A 20,889-nucleotide genomic window follows, 5' to 3' on the forward strand; every position below is an offset into this window, starting at 1 on the left:
CTCGTGGAAACGTTTAATGAATTTTGTAGAATTGTGATCTCGACTCGAGATGCGTGATTTAATATAAACGTGATAATTGGGATGCTACATTTAAAGTGCACATTCAAGGAAAAAAGTAACTTCGCAGATAATGTCTGCTTCGCTCTCTTTTCACGCGTTCTGGTTTCGCGTGGCATGTTCGGCCTCGTAATAACAATCACGAAGAGTGCTCTCTTTTGCTCGTGGTTTCCGAGCCGTGTCGACCTCGGCGGCCGTTTCCCGACGGAGCGGAGTTGTATATCATCCGCAGAAACGTTTCGCCTCCATCCGAAAGTATCCTTCCGCCGCAACGTTAATTGAATTGCGTGCTTTCGAATGAGTGAATAGGAAGTGAATAACGTGATCGACCGTACTTCCAGTTCACGTTGTTCCTATCTAAAAAAAAAAAAAAAAAAAAAAAAAAACTGATCCGGAAAATGTTTCAATTAGAAAAGAAGCATTTAAAATCAGTCTTGTAAGATGTGATGTGTAATATCAAAATGATTTTCTTTTATAATTAAACGTTTATAATAATTATATAAACTATGTAGAGAAATAATTTCAATTTGGAAAATCAACGTTTTCCTATGCGATCTCGTAAATGTGTTTATTGGCAATTTTGCGCGCTGTCATATCCATCATCCTGTTGCTGCCTCTCGTCCGCGAGCTTGTAACCGTTGTAAATCGCTGGTAATGCCCGTCGTTACATTACGCTACGCGCCTACGAGCCGCGTTAACGACCGAAAAAGCGAGTGACGACCTCATGCTAATCGACGACAAGATGAACTTTGATTATGTGACGAGCGAAATGTTGCTTTCAGATCATGTGTGGCGTGTTAATAAATAAGTTCAGACGAATACTAATAGATTTTATAATAATCATTATGACGACAAAATGTGAACGTTTAAAATTAGCTTGTTCAAATTTTTTTCTTCGTGTCTATTTATAATATAATATAGATCTTTTTTTAAAAAGATTAAATGAGAAATTAAAAAACATATCATTAAAATTTAATATTATTTTAACAATGTTTTCTAAATAAAAAATAAATAACATAAAACTGTCTAGATATTTGTTAAACTAAATGATCCTTAATTTATCCTTCTTGTAATACTTTTTATTATGCAAACGTTAAATCTTAACGGAACAGATATATAGAGATAGATAGAGAACTATAATTAACAAGCAGCTAATTATCCGCATGAATAACATCGAGTCTTGAATTCCAGATTCATGGGCATTGGGATAGTATTAATTAATTGATCGATTAACATTTCCGTGTTGCATAGCTTTCTAGTTCCAGCTATGTATCTTCGAATTTTTACTTTAACAAAAAATCATCTTAATATGTTCGGTGAATATATATTCCAAAAACTGATCGGTTAATTCAAACGACGACGCCTGGTATCGTTCGCGTGCTTTTTCTCATCAGATGGTCTTAATTATTATCACAAGAGATACGCAGTTCAAGATGCTGCTAGAAGACTGCTTATCGCATCACATTCGTCACTCGTTGATAAGTCAATACGCTTTGGATGATTCCGGGTCGAACTAAATCATCGATTTTTATTATAATATCCCATTTGAGCAAGAACCCGTTAATCTTTCCAGTACCTAATTCGGGTAACCTTGCGTTATTTTCATTATCTATTATTTAAGCAAATTGACGCCGACAAATATAATTTGAGTAAAAGATAATTTTCTTTGTTCAAAATAGAGTTTGAAGATTGTTCGGTAACTTGAGAACGTTACGTCACCCGTTCTCGAGACCCAAATGCGTTATCAATGTTGCTATTACGACAGCTGCTACTTTGCTAGCACGCGTAACTTCGCATATGCGATCTTTCTTAACTTGTTGCGACCTAACAAGGCACTAGACTAATATTAATCGATTGTTTATCTCGTTTTATTCTGTATTTAGAAAATTAAGAAAATAAGACTGAAAGATAATGGAATAATATGATAAATATGATGAACTAAAAAATTTCATTACAACGTACATAATAACACACAGAAAAATATGATAAACAAGTTTTTATTAAATTACTTAAATATACTTTTTCTCAAAGTTTTACACAATTTACACGAAAAGAAGTATAATCGCGAATGTATCAGAGGGATAAACCTGTTGGTTGTATCGGTTCTTACATCGATACTTAGGCAAACGATTCCGAAGCAAATAATGAATTATTCATACAGAGATCCATGGCTGAAATCATGAGTTAAAGGTCGTCGAATAAACGATCCATAGAAGAAGATTCCGTATGATTTTTACCAACTTGATGTGATCGATCAAACTTCATCAGAGGATACGCTTCGAGATGCAAGATGTTGGAAACTATTGACATAAATCTTATATTATAAAGAATAAATATATGCACATGATAAACTTGTATATTTTTCTCTACCATTATTATTATGAGAAATGTGAAATATTGAAAAATTTTATTTAAAAATCAAGAGATATGTTTTTTGCCGTTATTAAAAAATAAAATCGAGAAGAAACAAATTACTATATGTTTTTCCGAACGGAAAAGAAAAACAAGTTTTAAAAATTAGGAAAGAGAACATCGACGCGGATACATCTAAAATATTTATCATGTGAACCCTATTGGTTCCACATGTCAAAGAGAAGGAATTGATAAGAGCTCGTTGAAGATGGACGTGAACGTATGTTCACGCCGTGTTCATGATGGTTACGCGACCATAAGATCGCGCGGCAGACGGCCGCGTGCCGTCTATCGTTCCGACTCCGAGGAACTGCTAAAGGAAGCAGATGGTCCGTACGCTTTGCCACGTTTCTCCAATTTCCGAGTGGTCTCGGAAGATGCGCGACAGGTGCCCAGATGGGCCGACCTTGGCCAGGATCAATCACTGATCGAGAATTACGGCACCTTACGCACCGTCAAATTACGGGATTTTGATGAGCCGCGCAAAGTGACGCTGAAGACATTCTCTCGGCGAGACAAATTTGGCAACAATTCGAGAAACAGCGCTTCACAAGGGGATTTCCAACGTTCGAGAGAAAATAAGAGTAAAAATTGTGAAATTCAACAGAAGAATCGCGAAGCCGATGCCAATTTCCGCGGTCATCATGCATGGAAGTCTGAAGACTGCACTCTTTATGATTGGAATCGGCGAATTTACGATACGGTACCAATAGAGGATAATCAAACAACTCTAAAGCCTTTCTGCGTCATTGGCAAAACTTCTCAGGAAAATGATTTTATTAATACCAATAACAATCGATGCGATATATTTAAAAAATCCAAAGAGGATGTCGAAAATCTCAACAATTGTTCTATAAAAGATACGAAAAATAATTATATTTTCAAAAATAAGGATGATCTTCATGAAGCGGAGACTGACGAGCGAAAAAGTGGTAGCGAATTGGAAAACGGTCTCAATTACTCGAAAAGCACTCCCATCTTCAAGAATGATCTGGAAAACACGAAACGGAAATTTTCTAAAGACCGACAATCCATTTATGCGGTTCCTCAAGTGTTTTCCAAGCCAAGACGTCGATTGATCACAGTTGACGGAAACTACGTTCCTAGTGGCGATCTCTACCGCACCGCGGCCAAGTACATTGAAGACATTAACCGAAATCTTGCGGAGATCGACAAAAGTTATGAAGTAATGAAAGCGAGTCCTAAAACTTACGGAGTGATCAACAGAATTGCCAAGGATGAATTGTCACCGCAAGATCAATCCAGAAACCTTTTTGACTACGTGCGGAAAAGAAACATGGTACCCATGCCGCCTATCAACGTCGATATAGACGATGTTGAGGAAAAAAATGAAAAAGAATCCAGAAAAGATGTCAAATATCTTCGCAGACCTAATTCTAAGGGTAAACTTCCACCCAAAGTCTTGCCGAGGTCTTCATCCATTGAAAATACGTCTAGGCATTCGACGGGATCTACCACTGCTTCTTCAAGTAAATCTACCGAATCTTTATACGCGATTAGCGAATCTTTGACAGAACTGTCGAAGATAAATGATTTTCAAAAACGAGATCCAGCCCGAGATAAAACTTCTCAAGAACTGGTTTTAACTGGGAAAAACAATTCGCAAGATCAATCGAAATCTATCAACAGGGATATTCCGAAAAAAATCAAATCTGCAAATTTGAAGAATTTGTCATCTTCGGCAGATGACAAAGTTTCAATTCAAAAGAATCGGTTGCCGGTCACCAGCGCGATTCGAAGGAATCGTTCTCGAGTCGACCAAGAAAAATCATCAAGGAAAGAACGAGCTTCTAATGAGGGCCTAGAAAAAATTTCAGGCAAATTGGAACAAATGCGATCCACGAGTCGTTTGAAAGATCGTCGATACGACACATTGCCCTCGAGAAGACCTAGAATCTCTTCAAGACCGCTTCACAAGTCCAGCGAAGATGTGCTTGATAGCGAAAGATTCTCTCATGACGATCTACAGAAATCTTGTTCGGACAATGATGATATCGATCGAAAACAAAGCGTCGACGAAAACCTCGCGGAAATTCGGCGAGGTCCTCTTTATGTCATGGACGCCACCGAAGTGATTCTCAAAGGACAATTGGAGCGATCCAATTCCTTACAGCGGCAGGATCACTTTTCCAGAACTAGACACAACTCTTTGGAATTCGAGGAAACGGAGGATAACAAGATTCAAGCTAGCGCTTTCGCTACTCTACCGAGAAGAGGGAACCTCGCGAAAGATCAATCCGATTCTCTTAGGAGGTTCTCTGGAAATGGACCTATCTTAGAACCATTATACGAACATGCGGTTAGTGATCCTGTGAAACCACGAGAAACCCAGAATATGATACCTTGGTGGGAACTCGCCACCAGGAAGTACAGACATCGCAGTTGCCCGTCCTTACAGGTAAATTGGATTGAAATTGATAGTAAGTCGCGTCGAATAGGGACGTTAAAATCGTGATTAAAATCGCGCCTCGCAATTTTAATTGTTAATTATTAATTTACAGTGTGAGAATTACGATAATAATAATTATATTATAGAGCTATTATAATTTCTAAAAAAATTGAATTTTTTACAGTAGCAAAAGAAATTTATAATTGTTAAGCATGCATTTTAATTTATTCAACGTAGATTGCTATGTAGATTTAGACAAGTAAGAAATAGAATGGATCACATACAATATTTAAATTTGCGAGATCATATATTTTATATTGACACTAGTGGCAAAGTCTAACCATCTTATGAGAAATTAATTACGGAACAAAACAAACGATTTTATAGATTATAGTTTCTAATGATTAAATGACTAAATGACTAAATGATTTATTCTTCAAAATGCACTGATATTTTATTGCAAATGTAATTTATTATTTAAACATTAGTCTAAATAAAAATTATTAAGATACTATTATTGATGTGAAAATTTATTAATAGATAATATTAAGCGTTAATATTTAATAAAAAATGGAAAAGAAAAGATATAGATTTGCGATAGATTCAAATTGTCGTGCAGATATATTAATTCGAATGCATCGACTTCGATCGATTATAAAATACGTCTAGATATGATTTATTCGCAGCAATCGCTGCGAGTAGTTAAAGCAATGAAATAATAAATTCGATAATGAGGCCCCGCCGTCGAAATTGAGCTCGGCACATTCCGTCGGTGCATTTAGAAAGAGGACGATGACGCGTAATAAAGCGTAGGTCGGCAATACCGCTCGTGGTCCCGATTGAATAATTATGCGCGCATACTTCGGCACTCTTTGTAATCGTGCCCTACCCCGACGACGACAATGTGATTGTCGTCAATTGGAATACGTACGTTACGTGCTGCATCTTATGTAAGAACGAACATTCGTTCTAAATCCCTGAGAGACGGCTTCTTCCATTTTCATTTTAATTTTTACTAATATATTTTTATCTTTTTTCTGATTTTCCCTCTATTCCTATTATGGACATTTTTTCTCCTTGATTACGTTTAAACAATAAAAAAAAATAACTGGTAACGCGATAATCTTAGAACCTGCTTTATAACTCGGTATGGATGACACATTGGAAATGCGAGCCCTTTTTTCACTTTTTTCTCTCCCTCACTTATCGAGAACGAGAAAAGATATGTGAGGAAAGACAGCCCATGATTATCGACAGCGCTGTAGGGGATTGCACAATTAACCGGCATCAGAAACGATTGGCCAATCGCGAATTTTATTCTCTACTATGTATTCCGTCTTCTTATGCAATCCGCTCTTTCGTGGTCTCGAAATACTGCAATCACAATTGATTAAAACATCAATTTTAGTCATCGGCGCTTCGTGCAACATGCCTTCTGCTTACTTTCTCCATCCAAATTGATCGCTGTTTAGGATATGCGATAGATCTTTGCAATTTGAATGTCATATACATTTCTCTTAGAAAATATAAAATTTTATATAATTTTATTTCATAATTTAGATTATGTTAATGTTAATTTATTATAACTTTTATTATTTTATATTTTATTTCAATTTACTTTTTGTATTTGATAGAATTATATATGTAAAACTTAACAATTTAATTTTTTAATATATATTTTAAAGCCTTAAATTTAATTTTTTTTAAGAATGAATTATTAGAGAAATTTTTTTTTCCTTACGAAAGAAAAATTTTTCTACCGAGAAATACCTAAATCTACAGGCAAATAAACAATTTTTGTAACCGTATCTTTTTCTTCGTCTGAAACATTCGAGAAATATTTACCTCATGTGGTGAAAAAAATGTAAGATTATCTTTCGGATTTGTGACAGCCATATTGTAAGCGCTTTTGTGGAATCCCTATTCCTGTAGAGAAAGAAAGATTTATGCGTTTTAAGAGTATACTTTTGGCCGGATATCGTAAACATATACACTTTCGTTTTTCAAGTTTAGACGAAATTATATATATTCTTTCCATTTCATCTCTTTTTCTTATAACAAATAATAGTTAATACTAGTCGCAATTTTTCACGAAATATGTGAAAAATTAATTTTCAAAATATTAAATTAATAAAATACTAAAAAAAAAAATTGTCTTAAATAAATAAACTAAATGAAAGTGTGAGAGCGTAGTTCGAGAAGACCTTGGCCCTGAAAATGTCCTTGTAGCATTAATTATTAAGTACAATGCTAAAATATAATGTTGAACCCTCACCCTTCTTTCTGCTCGAGCAATTATACCGGGAAACACATCATGATGGGAACATCGAGGATAATGTGTGTTGTGAACACGGCGTAATCCTCGAAGCGTTACGACCCCAGCTAACTGGGCTAACAGTTCCCAGGCCACAAAAGAGCGATATTCTTCTCGGCGAAAAGCGTTACAGGATGTTGCAATCTCACTCGAAAAATTTGAGATACGATTCTACGGAATTGCAAGGTGCTGGGAGGATTTGCTAAAATTTTTCCGTACTTTATATTTTGAATTCAATAAAATTACATTTAATTCATGGATGATTCTTCAAGATGTCACTTTTGAGTAATCAAGAAATTAAATTCTACAAATTCTCTCTGATCTCTTTACAGTCTGATGATTCTAATACATAAGTTTTTTTTTTACAAAATTCGTTTATAATTAATCTTTTCTTTATTTATTTTTATTTTATGATAATCCTTTAAAAAAAGATATTAGACAAACGTAATTGAGCGAGAGGATAAAAATGGCGTTGAGAATGAAAATATCGATCTAGCCGTTCGTTCGCGATGTATAGTCGAGAGATGCACCAGCACACTCACTTGGTGTTTTCCCTGGAGAACAAGGCGAGTCACTGTACGCGGCGCGCGATGCATTTTGCTCCTCGGCACGTGCGTTTTTGCCGCAGGCTTCCGGTCCAGTTTTTAACCCCGTCCGTCCTCGACTCTATCGACCCTTCGTTAAGCTTGATGCACAACGAGGCGAAACCTAGACTTTTCCTCCAGTGAAAGGAAACTTTTCTCTATTATTGTAAGAAGTTGATACCAAGAATATATTAATATACAATTACAAATTAGACACTCTCACTGCGCATTGCGAGCTTGGTAAAAACACAGGTGATATATTCTTGTAGTCACAAATAATGCAATTTTATGTTAATGGTAACAACTTTTAAATTGCAAATTGATATAATTTGATTATAAATCCAACTTAATTAATCTTCCATTAATTTGTCTCATATCAGTTCTTAAGGAAAAGAAAAAAAGAGTATAATTGTGTAGTTGAAAGTTTTTGTTTTGAGAATCTCTTTTAAAAATTACATTCTTCTATATTTCAATATCGTTCCTATTTGAAATGACTATCTCAATTAAAATTGTATTGCCATAATTACGCATCATCCGCAATTGCGGCAAAAAGCGCATCGAGATCTCGAGGGATCAAACGTAATCTGACGTGAGACACGCCTGAAATAAAGTGCTCGAGGAAGGTGTAAGGCCGAGTAGGTGGGTCGTCGTTTTTACGAGCATACATCATGTACGTACTCACTTCTCGCATACATTTACAGCGATAGGTGAAGCCAGGCACATTAGCGGCGAGCGTGGGAGCCAATATTTACAACCTATACCACCGAGGCTCATACAAGTGGACCTTCCGACCTCGTTTGGGCTCTCGAGTACTTTTTATCTTCTTCAAACTAACACGCACTGTCCAAACATTGTTGTTCCCTACTAATTAAATCCTTTGAAAGATTTTTTTTTATCGAAAACTCGATTTATTTTTACAAAATGTTTATTTTTTAGTTATATAAAGTATCCCGTCCCGTTTACGCTATATCTCCAGATCTTTAAATTGCTATTTTTAATACAAATCAAATTCACAAACTTTTACTCTAGACATCTTTTTTATCGAAGGTATAAAGGTCGACGTCCGGGGAAGAAACCTCATATTCCAGCTGCAGGATCGAGCACGTCGAGAGTGATTTTACGTTGCACGTTAAAGTAATAAGATGGGACAATGGGACCCGGGACACCCGCTCGCGGCGGCGGAATTACATGTCCCACGTTTGCCGTTACCGTTTACGAGCGGTATAATTCCTCCGGAATTACGCGCGCGATTCTAGAATCGCACCCACACACGCGCGGAATCCTCGACTCTCAGAAAATTTCTTTGTTTACGATCTTGACGAAACTCCACATTCGTTCCTCACGAGGAAAAAGTCCCGCTGATTATCCTCTTAGAATTTTATGAGCGTCCGATTGCGTGATATTTCCGAAGCGGAAGAAAAAGATAGTGCTTACGTTCGTGGAAACACAATAGTGAACAGCTGATTCTCCAACGTTTGAGATTTAAAAGTCGATCCGGAGGAATCTTCTTGGGATCTTTACGTTGTAACGGGACAGCGATCGAAGTAAGATTTTCGATGATCGTGTTTTTTTTATTCCACAAGGAAGCACTCCGTTTAGAAAAGATAAAGGCTATAACGTTTTCGAATAATTTTTCTCTTGTTTGTAAAAAAGATTTAAATAAATAAGCTTTGTCTCCGCGATTTGAATTCAAAGTACTGTTAATCGTTAAGCGAGTCGTCGCTTCGTATATCGGTTACAGTTCTGAATTGTAATAACAAAAGTCTTGAAAAAAGAACAAAACTAACAATAGACAATTGTCGTCGCTCGGAAATGGACAAAGAAAATTGGCGAAGCGAAGAGAGAGAGCGAGAAGGAAGAAATCAACTAAGAATTTACATCGCTTCAGTTTAGATTATCAAACGCTTCGTCGGCATAAAAGCACTTTCTGCCTTTCTTCCTTAAATCAGTCACGACTGATTATCTTCCTCGCCTCATAGCGTAGCATTGAAAACATGTCCAGATGAGAGAATTATGAGAGAATAATTACGTGACGAGAAACACAAGTCCGATACTCCGACGGCACGACGATAGGTGCCTCTCGTAAAAGAGACTACAACAACGATTATGATCTCTCCGCCCCGCGTGTACATCGCAAATTACTTCACCAGGCATAGCTTGAAACATATCATTTGACAAGCTAAAAATTATTTTGACAGAGTCACCATGTACATTTTCATATATTTTTGTATTCGAATAATTGCAAACTCTCTTTATAATAAACAAAAGAATAAACACTATGAATAAATACTATATTTTGTAATTAATAAAATAGAAATAAAATTACCGCGTATATTGTGTATAATATTAAATTACTTAATTTAAAAAAAATATATATATATTCTAAAAGCATTATCCTAAAAATTTTTACAATTATATTATTAACGCTAGAGATAATGAGATATGACAATCTGTAAATGATATTTTATGAAAATTCAAATTTAAAATACTTGATAAAAACATACAAATGTTAAAAATTGTGTTGTTTCAGGCGCATGTGGTCTCAGCTTTCGAGCAATCGCTGTCCAATATGACTCAGAGATTACAGCAACTTACAGCTACAGCTGAGAAAAAGGTAAAAATGCCTTAAAAATACTAATAATTGATAGAAATATTATATTTTAATAAATTCTCTTAATATTTTTGGTGAAAATAAAATTGGTTTGGTTTTTCTTTTTTTAAATTTTTTATCGGCAATTTCATAGGATTCCGAGCTTCAGGAACTCCGGGAAACGATCGAAAGGCTGCGCAAGCAGAGTGCTGAAGCTGGATTGAACAACGGATCAACTGCGAACAATGGTCGTCGTCATACTTTAGGCGACTCCGAATCCAATACTACCGGATGCACCGGCAGCGGCAGCAACAATCATCATCAGGGCGCATCAATGGCAAGACAGTTGTCCGCGGACAGCGTGACATCTCTGAATTCGCTAAGCAGCGCCTGCTCGGCCAGTAGCAGTCATCACAAGAAGAAGGGCTGGCTACGTAGCTCTTTCTCCAAAGCATTCTCGAGGTCGCGTAAAAACCGACATGGTTCGGTTTCCGATGCTGAAGATTGTAAGGAAAGTCCTGGTGGTGATCTAAGCGCTCCCAACAGTCCTAGATTGCCATCCGCATCTAAACATGAGTCTTCAAGAGCACAAACTGTGAGAAGCAACGGCCAGAAATCTCCTGATCATGAAAATCCTCTATCAGGGAGCAAGAGTAGTTCGGCACTGTATAAAAAAGAAGACGAGGATGTGGACGAGTTGAAGAAGCAGTTAAGAGAGAAAGATCTAGTGCTGACAGACATTAGATTGGAAGCGTTATCTTCAGCCCATCAGCTGGAGTCTTTAAAGGACACGGTTATCAAAATGAGAGTGAGTGAAATTTAGGAAAGAAATTCTTGTTTTAATTTAAAATTATTATCAAAGTTCAAAAAGTTTAATAATTAATAATTCAACCTTATAGTTAATAACCTTATAGTTAATAATTCAAACTTTTAATATAGAGGAACATAATTTTTACATTTTAAAAAATCATTTTATGACATATTTTTTTTATCCCACAGTACGAGATGCTGAATTTGAAACAGAACAATGAACGTCTCCAACGACTAGTGACCTCGAAATCGCTCACTTCGTCGCAGTCCTCTCTACCCAGTGACCCAGATCGACGCTTCAGCATGACCGAGGTGGCATCGAGTGTCGCAGCGCTGTCAAATGGCGATGTCAGTTCCACGGCCGATCAACTGGAAGATCTCAATGTCCCCGTTGAACATACGGTGGTACCGAGCACTACAGCTACGGAACCGGTTCTCGAACAGGACACTGACGGCAAGAGAATCAACGTAGCCGTTTATCTCGGCAGTGAGCGAAATTTCAATTACAATTTGATTACCGGGAGTTCTGCTGACGGTACCATAGGCGAACCACCCCACTGCGTGATCGCCAACGTGTGTATCAGCAATAAGACCAGTTGGGACGCGTTGGATTCTATAGTAAGACGTTGTTTCAAGGAATATGTCTCTCGCGTGGACCCCGTAACGAATCTAGGTCTTGGCGTCGAATGTGTCGCCGCATATCATCTTGGCGAGGCTTCCAGGTACGCGTTTACACTTTTCATTTAGATTCCTAGATACACGACATTAAATAAATAATGAATAAATTTTAAAATCTACAAGGATACTTTCTGAGATTTGTTTCTTTTATCTTCTGTTAATGTAGTTGAAATTATTCTCTTTATAGGTGCACTAGCGATTCTCAGCATCCCGAGTTGTTACCTTGCGGCTACCTAGTTGGTCACGTGAAGACTATTTATCTAGTATTATCAGGTTATTCCTGGCTAGCGGTGGATACTTTGATACCGCGCTCTATCGTTCAGCGACTAATTTCCCTTCTGACGGAACATCGCAGAGTGATTTTATGTGGTCCAAGTGGTACAGGAAAGAGTTACCTGGCCGGGAAATTGGCGCACGCTTTAGTAGACACCGACAATGATACGAAGGATGCTGCCGCCGTCGCAACTTTCAACGTTGATCACAAATCCAGCAAGGAATTACGCCAATATCTCGCTCATATTGCTGAAAGATGCGATTCGAATGCAGCTGACGAGTTGCCCAGGGTGATTATTTTGGAAAATCTTCAACACGCAGCATCTCTGGGTGAACTCTTCAGTGGACTCTTAGGAACTAGACACTCATCCTGTCCTGCCATTATCGGTACCATGAGCCAGGCTACCTGTAGTACCACCAATTTACAATTGCATCATAATTTCAGGTATACTTTTGAAATGAATATATATCTAATTTATAATTTTAATATTGTATGTTTGAAGAGTGGCTCTGGATGTAATTAGAAAATTGTAAAGAAATATTCTTAAAGAAAGATTTAGCATAAGAAATAAAATATCAAAAATTAATAATAAATTAATAGTTATGATACATTTTACTGTGAAGTAAGGTACAATATATCTTTTATTTTTCTAATTAAAGAACGAAAGAATGAAAAGTTTTTTATATTTTAACGAATTAAATTTTGATTACGTAATTAAACAGGTGGGTATTATGCGCGAATCACATGGAGCCAGTTAAAGGATTCTTAGGACGTTACCTGAGAAGGAAATTATTGGAGCATGAACTACGCGAATGCGCCGGTACGAGAAACGCAGAAATGGCCGCAGTAGTCGAGTGGTTGCCGCGGGTTTGGCTGCATCTCAACAAGTTCCTAGAAACTCATAGCAGCTCCGATGTCACCATAGGTAGTTGGAAATATCTAAAATATATTTTTATATTTCAGAAAATATAATCTGAATCCAATAAATTTAACCTCTGCCTGTATATTATATATATATATATAATTCTTTATAATTTTGCAATTCTTAATTATTAATTCCTTTAGTATTAGTAATAATAGACAATTAATAATTTTCAATCGCAAAATTTAAGATCTACAGTAAAATTCTACTTTGTCAAAATTTTGTTTTTTTATTTATATTTTCCTATTATTAATAATTATAAATAATATAATAATAATAATAATAATAATAATAATAATAATTTATTAGGACCGCGACTCTTCTTATCATGTCCAATGGAAGTTGCTGGCTCTCAAGTATGGTTTACCGATTTATGGAACTATTCGGTAATACCTTATCTAGTGGAGGCAGTGAGGGAGGGATTGACGCTGTACGGAAGACGTGTAAGCGGAAACGGAAACGGCGAACTCACATGGGAAGACCCAGCACAATTCATCACGTCCAGCTATCCATGGCTCTCAACGCATGCTGTACACGGTGGCAGCGACGCTCTTCTGCGTTTGAGACCCGAAGATGTAGGATATGATGTTGTCTCCAGCGGACATACTTCTGGTGTAGGTGCTTCTAGTGTGAAGAGCCTGGGAAGTACTCACAGTGATACCGAAGGAGATCCTCTGGTCAGTATTTAAAATATTGGGATTTAAAAACTTAAAAATGGAGGATTTAAAAACTTAAAAATGTAAACATTTAAATGCATAAGAATTTTAAATCTTAAATACTCGGAACATTAAAAAGAAAATGTCATGAGAATGGGAACTCTCCGGATTGAAAAATATTAATATTTATGATAGAAAATGCCATGTATCGCATCATAAAAATTAGATATTTAAATAAAATATTGAATATAATAAAATGATTTCTACATAAATTTCTAAATTTATATATTTTCATCGTATCATGAGAAGAGTTATTTCTTTAAACAAATTGACAGCAATTATGACAAAGGAAAGAAAGAAGAAATTTTCATAATTCTGTATATATTAATTAAGAGAATACCATTTTAGTTATTTATGTTGTTGTATGAACCAGAACTATTCAATGATAATGAAGAATCTTATTAATTAATTTACTTTAATTTTCTTGGATCTGTTTTTGTAGCTTAACATGCTGATGAGACTGCAGGAAGCAGCTAATTATTCGAGTCCGCACAGCAACGACAGTGACTCTGTGACATCCCTCGATTCATCGCATACTCGCCATTCTGAGGATTTAAACAATTCGACATCTTCGTCAAGAGGAGTAGAATCGGCACTCTAAATTAACAGGATATTATAAACAAAATTTATCGCCGAAAGGTCAACATATGCATGTCGACCATCAAGTGATTAAAAATACTATAAAAAGTAAAGATCAATAAATTTCACAATTAAACAATCATTTCGATCGCCGAATCCAGAACAAGAGAAAATTATTTATAAATAATGGATAATTGTAAACGAGAAATATCCTTATCAGGGAAAATAATCAGCGTGCGATGTTTCTAAGATTAAATCCAGGAGGAAATTTATAGGTATCACTATTCACTGAATCATATTTCCAAATCGAGATAAGAATTCATTTAAATATTGACGATAACTCTAATCGTAATAAACATCAAATTGCATGTTTCAAGTCCCTCTGAAATGCAATAAGATTAAAAGAAGTCACGAAGCGCCAGCTATTTTAAGATCACATTATTTTAATATCAACAATAGCTTCGTATTGATCTAAGAGGGATTCAAAATGCCTATTAAAGCTGGCCTAGATTTATAGATTTCTACGTACATCCAGCATCTTGGTGTGATATATAATATTAAATGAATGAAGAACAGTAATAACAAATAAACGGCAATTTTTTTGTTCTTAAGAAAAATAAATGAATCGAAAGAAATTAATATAGAATCCATTCTACAAATTAAGTTTTACATCCCACAAATTGAATAAAAAAATTTTTTTAATTCTTTTTTTTCTATTAATACTCTTGACTATTTAGCTGAGAACTCCACGTTGACGGTAGCGATACAACGTCGCGGTAAAAATTAGAAGCTTCTTCATCTTTGTTTATCTTTGTATTAAATGACAACTAAATTTTTTATTGCACTTAATTTCGTTATTATGTGCTTAATCGTGTAGATGTAACTTGTTTCGTATTTATCAAATTCGTAATAAAAATGGACGGCAATTAAAGTTACTATTGAATTTTATATGTAAAAGCATATTTTCCATTTCTCTCAAGCTGTCAAATCGTTTTTCTGTCTGAGTAAATTTTATTTCACGTGCACTTTTACGGCTATTCATTAATAGTCATCCATTTTCACAAGTGTCTTAAAGCCATCTCAAGTATCATTTTAGTCAAATATTTTTTTATTTGCAAATTACATGCAATAAATTTCACTATCATTTCTTGCTTATGACATCACGATTCCAATATGGCTACGGCGACTAGACAGAAGCCTTAAATAGAAATAAAAAAAAGTTTTTTAATGTTAACACAATGGATGTTAATTTTTTGACCAAGATATTAATAAATTCCAAATAAACTTTCGATTTAATTATACCGTTTAATTATACCGTTGCTTGGGAAAAAAAAATTATATTACATTAACATCTCAGAAATTTTTTAAGGCTCGGCTCTCGCTCCAGCCATATTGAATTATGACATCAGAAACAAGAAATGACATGTAAAAAATTTCTTGCGTATAGTTTTACTTTATACTTTTCTCTTAAAAACATATTTTAAAGAGATAGATACAAAATAAAGCTATACAGCGCAAGAAATTTTTTGCGTATTTCTTGCCTCTAACGTCACATAACTCATGTCGCATCACGAGAAAACTGAACTTAAATGGTTTCGCGGAACAGTTTTTCATCAATTTCTTTCGGTTCAGTTAATTTTTCATAGAGCACACACGCGAACGCAATGCAATAATCTTTATAGGCTGCCGGTTGCGGAAATTCTATTTTGATGAGACGCGTTTTTCACGACGAGATACAAGTGCGTAATTTAAAAAAAAAACGCATCAATCTCATCGTTTGATGTATACAGTATTAATGGCAGGAGTAAAAAAAAACAGTTTCGAATCGAGGAATCCTCAAAGAATAAAGATTTCTCTCTCGTCCGACTATTTTTCAGGTAAAATTATCTAAGTACAGACAGATCTCAAGGACGAATAAGCAACCAACTCTCATTCGTATGTGAAAACAAAGATAAAGTGAGTAAGTTCGAAACGATCATGGTCTGTGCAAAAATAGTCTATTTATACATACTTTGCTACGAAAGCTCTATTTAATTAAAGAATGTTAATATAATATATATATATAAATAGTATATATACATTCATACCTGAATGACGACGGCGCTAAATATTATATATATAAAACAAAAATGAAATTTCTAACTAGTTCGTAAGATACGTGAATAATTCTGGTCATGTAACGTTGTAAATATGACACAAAGCAAGATAGATTACGCTAGATGTGCGAATTCGACTCAAAGTCCCATACGAATGGGCCCCGATATCTCCTGCGATAATTTTACTTTTTTATATTTTTTACGTTTGGAATGTACTATATCTCGCAATTGACAACAAAATTCTTGCATCTCCTTCTTATCTTATTCTTCATTCTGAAATTATAAATTTATTACATCGCAGAGATAATCTTTCTAAAAATGAAACAATTTTATATCTTTTTATAAGAAAAAAATATAAGAAAAATGAAAATGAGATGCTGACTGAAGAATAACGGTCGCAGGAGATAATACGGCATCCATGAAGACTATATATAATGTACATGATCGGTGGTTCCCGGTTGCGATAAAGTAAGAAGAGGGGACACGTTAATGTTACACATACGATAATACAATCGCATTTACAGGTTTTTTACGTTTGTACCGTATTTATATACGCTGTACACGGCGCCGCACTTCGAATTCTATTCAAATAACGATAATTAACTGTGTCATCAAATAAATCGCATTCAAATCTTATCAATCTTCCTTATTTCGCACTTTATATGTCTCTATTTAAGATAAAAATCACATTTCAAGAGATTATTCTCAAGAAAGAACTATTTTCTTCTTAAGCAATATTCCTATAATATTAGAATATTACAATCTAAATTAATTAAAAGAAATTAAAAAAATAAGTATATGCATTTATTTCAAATAATCACTTTCTAAATATTGAAATATCACAAGGTGATTTTAAATAAGTATAAATTAAAATCTTTATATTGTTGTTCTTTTTTTTGTATTTGTCTTGTATTTACAATGTTTAGAATCTTCAATTCTATTTTTATCATTAATCGTATCTTTTTGTAAATTTTTAATTAGTCAATTAACCCTTTTCTCTATTTTTTACAAGAGACATTATATCCGAATACTTTGCATAATCCTAAGAATTGTTGTTAAGCTATCGATGATCCAGAATCACATTGGAAACATATTTCTTTTTTTTCAAGCAATTTTCTACTACAGCATAAACGATCAGCAGTCTTCTATTTATGGCACTCAAGTGTGCTTCTGTGATGAGTGAAGGAACACCAGACATTGCAGCCTCATGTGCGAGGAGTCTACGTAACGCAATACTTAGTGATCCACCACTAAACAATTGTAATCTGTCCCATGTAGTTTTATGAATTCTGGAAAAAATTTATTTTTTTCCATTTTCTCATTTTTTTAAACTTGTGATCTTTTTTAAGTATGATAATTAAAAGAGACACAAAACGAAAGAAGATTTCATAGTCTCAAATTGCAAATTAAAGAATTTAAAATCTCATCTATAAGATCAACATAGTATATTGCATACTTCTTAATTTCCACAGTGTGCTTCTTAATTTACACAATTTTTACAAGAAGTTGCAAATTACTCACATGCAACATTGATAGAGAGGCGCCAGAATATCGAGATGATCTACATCAGGATTGCCTAGACTTTTTCCATTATCAATTAACAGCACTGCAGGATTGTGAAAATTGTTCTGTGCGAGTTCATAATGATGCCGGTCGCCATTGTCTATGAAGAAATCAAAAATGGACGTGTCGATCAAATCCAAAAGTCTGCTCGATGATTGTGGCGAATATGCCTTGGAATCTTTTACCTGAAAGAAAAATCAACTCTATTTTCTAACATTAAATATTAATTATAAACAATGGATCTTTTTTATAATCGCATAATGTAAAAATTATTTGCTTGCATAATGTAATATTTTATCTTCTGATTTTATTTATTAATATTCAGTATTATTCAATTCTACATATAATTATAAAAATATAAAATTTGTTTATTTTTTACCTTATCACAATAGGCTTCATCAATTTCCCATGCAGCGAGTTGGTTTTTTTTATAAGTCCGCTGCCAAGGATGACGATGTTTAACTAATTTTAAATATCGGGGAAGCCAAAAGATAAGGGCACCTTCCAGTGTATCCCCTATTCCGCAGACAGGATCAGCTGGAGAACAATAATGACAAATGCCGTATAGACATGTATTGTTACCCTCTTGATACATGGTTGCGTATAATGCCGGTGTCGCATATCTGCCAATCTCTTCTTTCAAGTCAACTGTAAGAATATATTCCTTATTTTATTAAATTAGCGAAAATTCGGGTTATAGTTGGTTTATTGGCAAAATCGAGATATTAACTGCAAATTTCTAAAAAGTTAACTGAAATTTTGATTAAAATATGTAGAAATCTAATTTACATGAGTCTTGTCACTTTATTCAACTTACGTTTTCGAATAACGGTAAGTGGTACTCTTCGTAACGCCAGCAAAGATGATAAATGAAAGGCCACTACTTCAGCATTGTGACGATCTTTGCCATGATATACTGGACCATGTATAATAGCATCTCTTGAATACCACTGCGGCTTGAATAACGCTTTCACGTCGTTTTCGAGATTGAGCATAAGTTTCAACTGTGTACCTAGAGGAGCATTATCTGCACGAACTATTTTAGACTTTCGTAAAACTTCCAGAATAGTTCCCAGCTCTGGTGCTGCTGGTGGAATCAGCTGATGTGCATCTGGCCACTGTATATACAATAAAAATGACAATTATTATTTCCGTTGTATGTACAGTGGCCAAATGCGGATATTTATATTTCATTATTTCATAAGTTTTCAACTAAATACAGTATAAAATACTTGTAAATCAACAAGATGACTTTCTTTAAAACTTATTAAAATAATGAAATCTTCAAGAACATTAGAAACAGAGGGGTCAAAAATTAGAATTCAGCTTGTCTCAAATATTATATGTAAAATTGATGAATATAAATTTGCTATTAGAAATTATAGAAATTAATTCTTTTCAATCTTCACATAAAATTAAACTTAAACATTTTTTATGATTTTTCTGTTAGAAACTCAAAATAGTTTAGAGAATTTTTAAACTAACATTATTATTAGGAATATTCCAGATATTCTCACGAGCATTCGGCATTATCATCAGCTCTGTCAATAATCGTTCCAGAACGAGAGTATAGCTGGTATTCTGTTTAAAATACTTGGAAGGCAGCGTACGAATTTCCTCTTTGATCCTTTCACTGATATTCTTTGTGACTGGCCTTAATTGCAGCTGCAAATCCTTTTCATTAGACCGCGAAGATGTGGAAGAATCTTGCTTGGCTTTTGGTACTGGTACATTTTTAGAATAGATTCTATGTGAGGAAGAACTTTCAATGATCATCCGAATAAAGTAGACATTTACGCTGAGAACCAAGATCAAGAGCATACTCAAGGCGAAAAGAGTGCAACGTCGGCCAATCATCTGCAATTTTTATAGACGTTTAGAAGAGTTTGATTATTAATATATCATAACAATATAATAATTAACTAATACATTAAATAATGTTTATATCAGAGCAAATTTCAACACATATCTGTTTCTAATAAAATCTCGCGGAAAGATTATACATATATATCTTAGTAACTTAATTTCCTTAATTCTTTCTAAAATATTAATTATCTGAATAATATTTCGGATACATTTTTTCTCTATTTATAAATTTTGCAAAATCGCAAAATATACAACAAATAATTATTCTAGAACTAATTCTAGACTAATAGGATTGATATAAACATTTTTCTCGATCTTCTTCAAAATATGAAAAATGAACGTAAACAAAATTTCCCGCGTTAGTGATTGCATTACGCAATTCCTGCTTCCATTATGGCGATGTCATGACGTTCGTGATGTCGTTATTCGCAGCATCAACATCGACATAACTACTACCGTAAATTATAATTAACCAAGTTTTCCCGCTCTCCACCTGCATCACAATTATATACACATATACAGACTCTATTAAAAAAACACGCGTTAAAGAAATCACAAATTTTATTCGTTCTCGGTGATCGATATCGGCCTACTTGACAAACTCATGATAACGAACGACAGCGATAACATTAATTTCGGTCATATCTTCACCTTGAAGCAATTGGCCATGTGTCCGTTGTCACCTGGTGATGCGCGGCTCTCTCATGTTTCGCCGATCGTAACCAACGTCTCATCCGCGTGCGGACATCGTCGCCATTTTTATCGTCGGGTCCACAGCGACACGGTCCGGTGACGTCTCGCTGCCTATCGTTCCACTCACATTACTCCGAATGAAACTTGGACATCAAAAAATATCCTTGTAGCTTTAAACTCGATTCATTTTTATAACCATTTTTGTAAACCATACACATTATACTTGATTTTTTAGAGATTATTTTAAACATTTGGACGTAATCTAATTTTATAAATAAAAACTAAAGGAAAACGGATATTTAGATAAATCTTGAAGCAAAAATTA

At 34.7% G+C, this 20,889-nt stretch overlaps 2 protein-coding genes across 3 annotated transcripts in view; one reads left to right on the forward strand and one right to left on the reverse strand.

The window, feature by feature from the left end:
• sick (sickie) overlaps positions 1 to 17,078 on the forward strand; it is a 112,651-nt gene extending 95,573 nt beyond the window's left edge. The window contains exons 17-23 of the mRNA XM_089083311.1: positions 10,308 to 10,391; positions 10,522 to 11,175; positions 11,367 to 11,899; positions 12,043 to 12,573; positions 12,852 to 13,054; positions 13,361 to 13,728; positions 14,210 to 17,078. Of these exons, the coding sequence (XP_088939437.1) occupies positions 10,308 to 10,391; positions 10,522 to 11,175; positions 11,367 to 11,899; positions 12,043 to 12,573; positions 12,852 to 13,054; positions 13,361 to 13,728; positions 14,210 to 14,368 (2,532 nt within the window). The 3' untranslated portion in view covers positions 14,369 to 17,078. The remainder of the gene's footprint in view (positions 1 to 10,307; positions 10,392 to 10,521; positions 11,176 to 11,366; positions 11,900 to 12,042; positions 12,574 to 12,851; positions 13,055 to 13,360; positions 13,729 to 14,209) is intronic.
• LOC105432684 (glycosaminoglycan xylosylkinase) lies at positions 16,328 to 20,721 on the reverse strand. 2 transcript variants are annotated; one of them, XM_089082934.1, is made up of 7 exons: positions 20,523 to 20,721; positions 20,247 to 20,364; positions 19,491 to 19,862; positions 18,823 to 19,123; positions 18,385 to 18,653; positions 17,964 to 18,190; positions 16,328 to 17,731 (listed from the first exon to the last, which is right to left on the reverse strand). In XM_089082934.1, exons 3-7 carry the CDS (start codon positions 19,860 to 19,862, stop codon positions 17,503 to 17,505), a joined length of 1,398 nt encoding a protein of 465 aa, XP_088939060.1. In that variant the 5' UTR covers positions 20,247 to 20,364; positions 20,523 to 20,721; the 3' UTR covers positions 16,328 to 17,502. The 2 variants fall into 2 exon arrangements, with proteins under 2 accessions (XP_088939060.1, XP_011645907.2); XM_011647605.2 differs by lacking the exon at positions 20,247 to 20,364 and having other exon boundaries at positions 20,523 to 20,715.
• Positions 20,722 to 20,889: the final 168 nt, after the last annotated feature.

The sequence above is a fragment of the Pogonomyrmex barbatus genome, unplaced genomic scaffold, assembly GCF_055798465.1.
Source record: "Pogonomyrmex barbatus isolate J1 unplaced genomic scaffold, ASM5579846v1 scaffold7, whole genome shotgun sequence".
NCBI classification, from domain to species: domain Eukaryota; kingdom Metazoa; phylum Arthropoda; class Insecta; order Hymenoptera; family Formicidae; genus Pogonomyrmex; species Pogonomyrmex barbatus.

Coding starts and splice junctions, on each gene's coding strand:
- LOC105432684 (XM_011647605.2), bottom strand. Junction 18,654..18,822: donor ACTTACCGTTATTCGAAAAC/GTAAGTTGAATA, acceptor ATATTCTTACAG/TTGACTTGAAAGAAGAGATT. Junction 18,191..18,384: donor ATGAAGCCTATTGTGATAAG/GTAAAAAATAAA, acceptor TTTTTCTTTCAG/GTAAAAGATTCCAAGGCATA.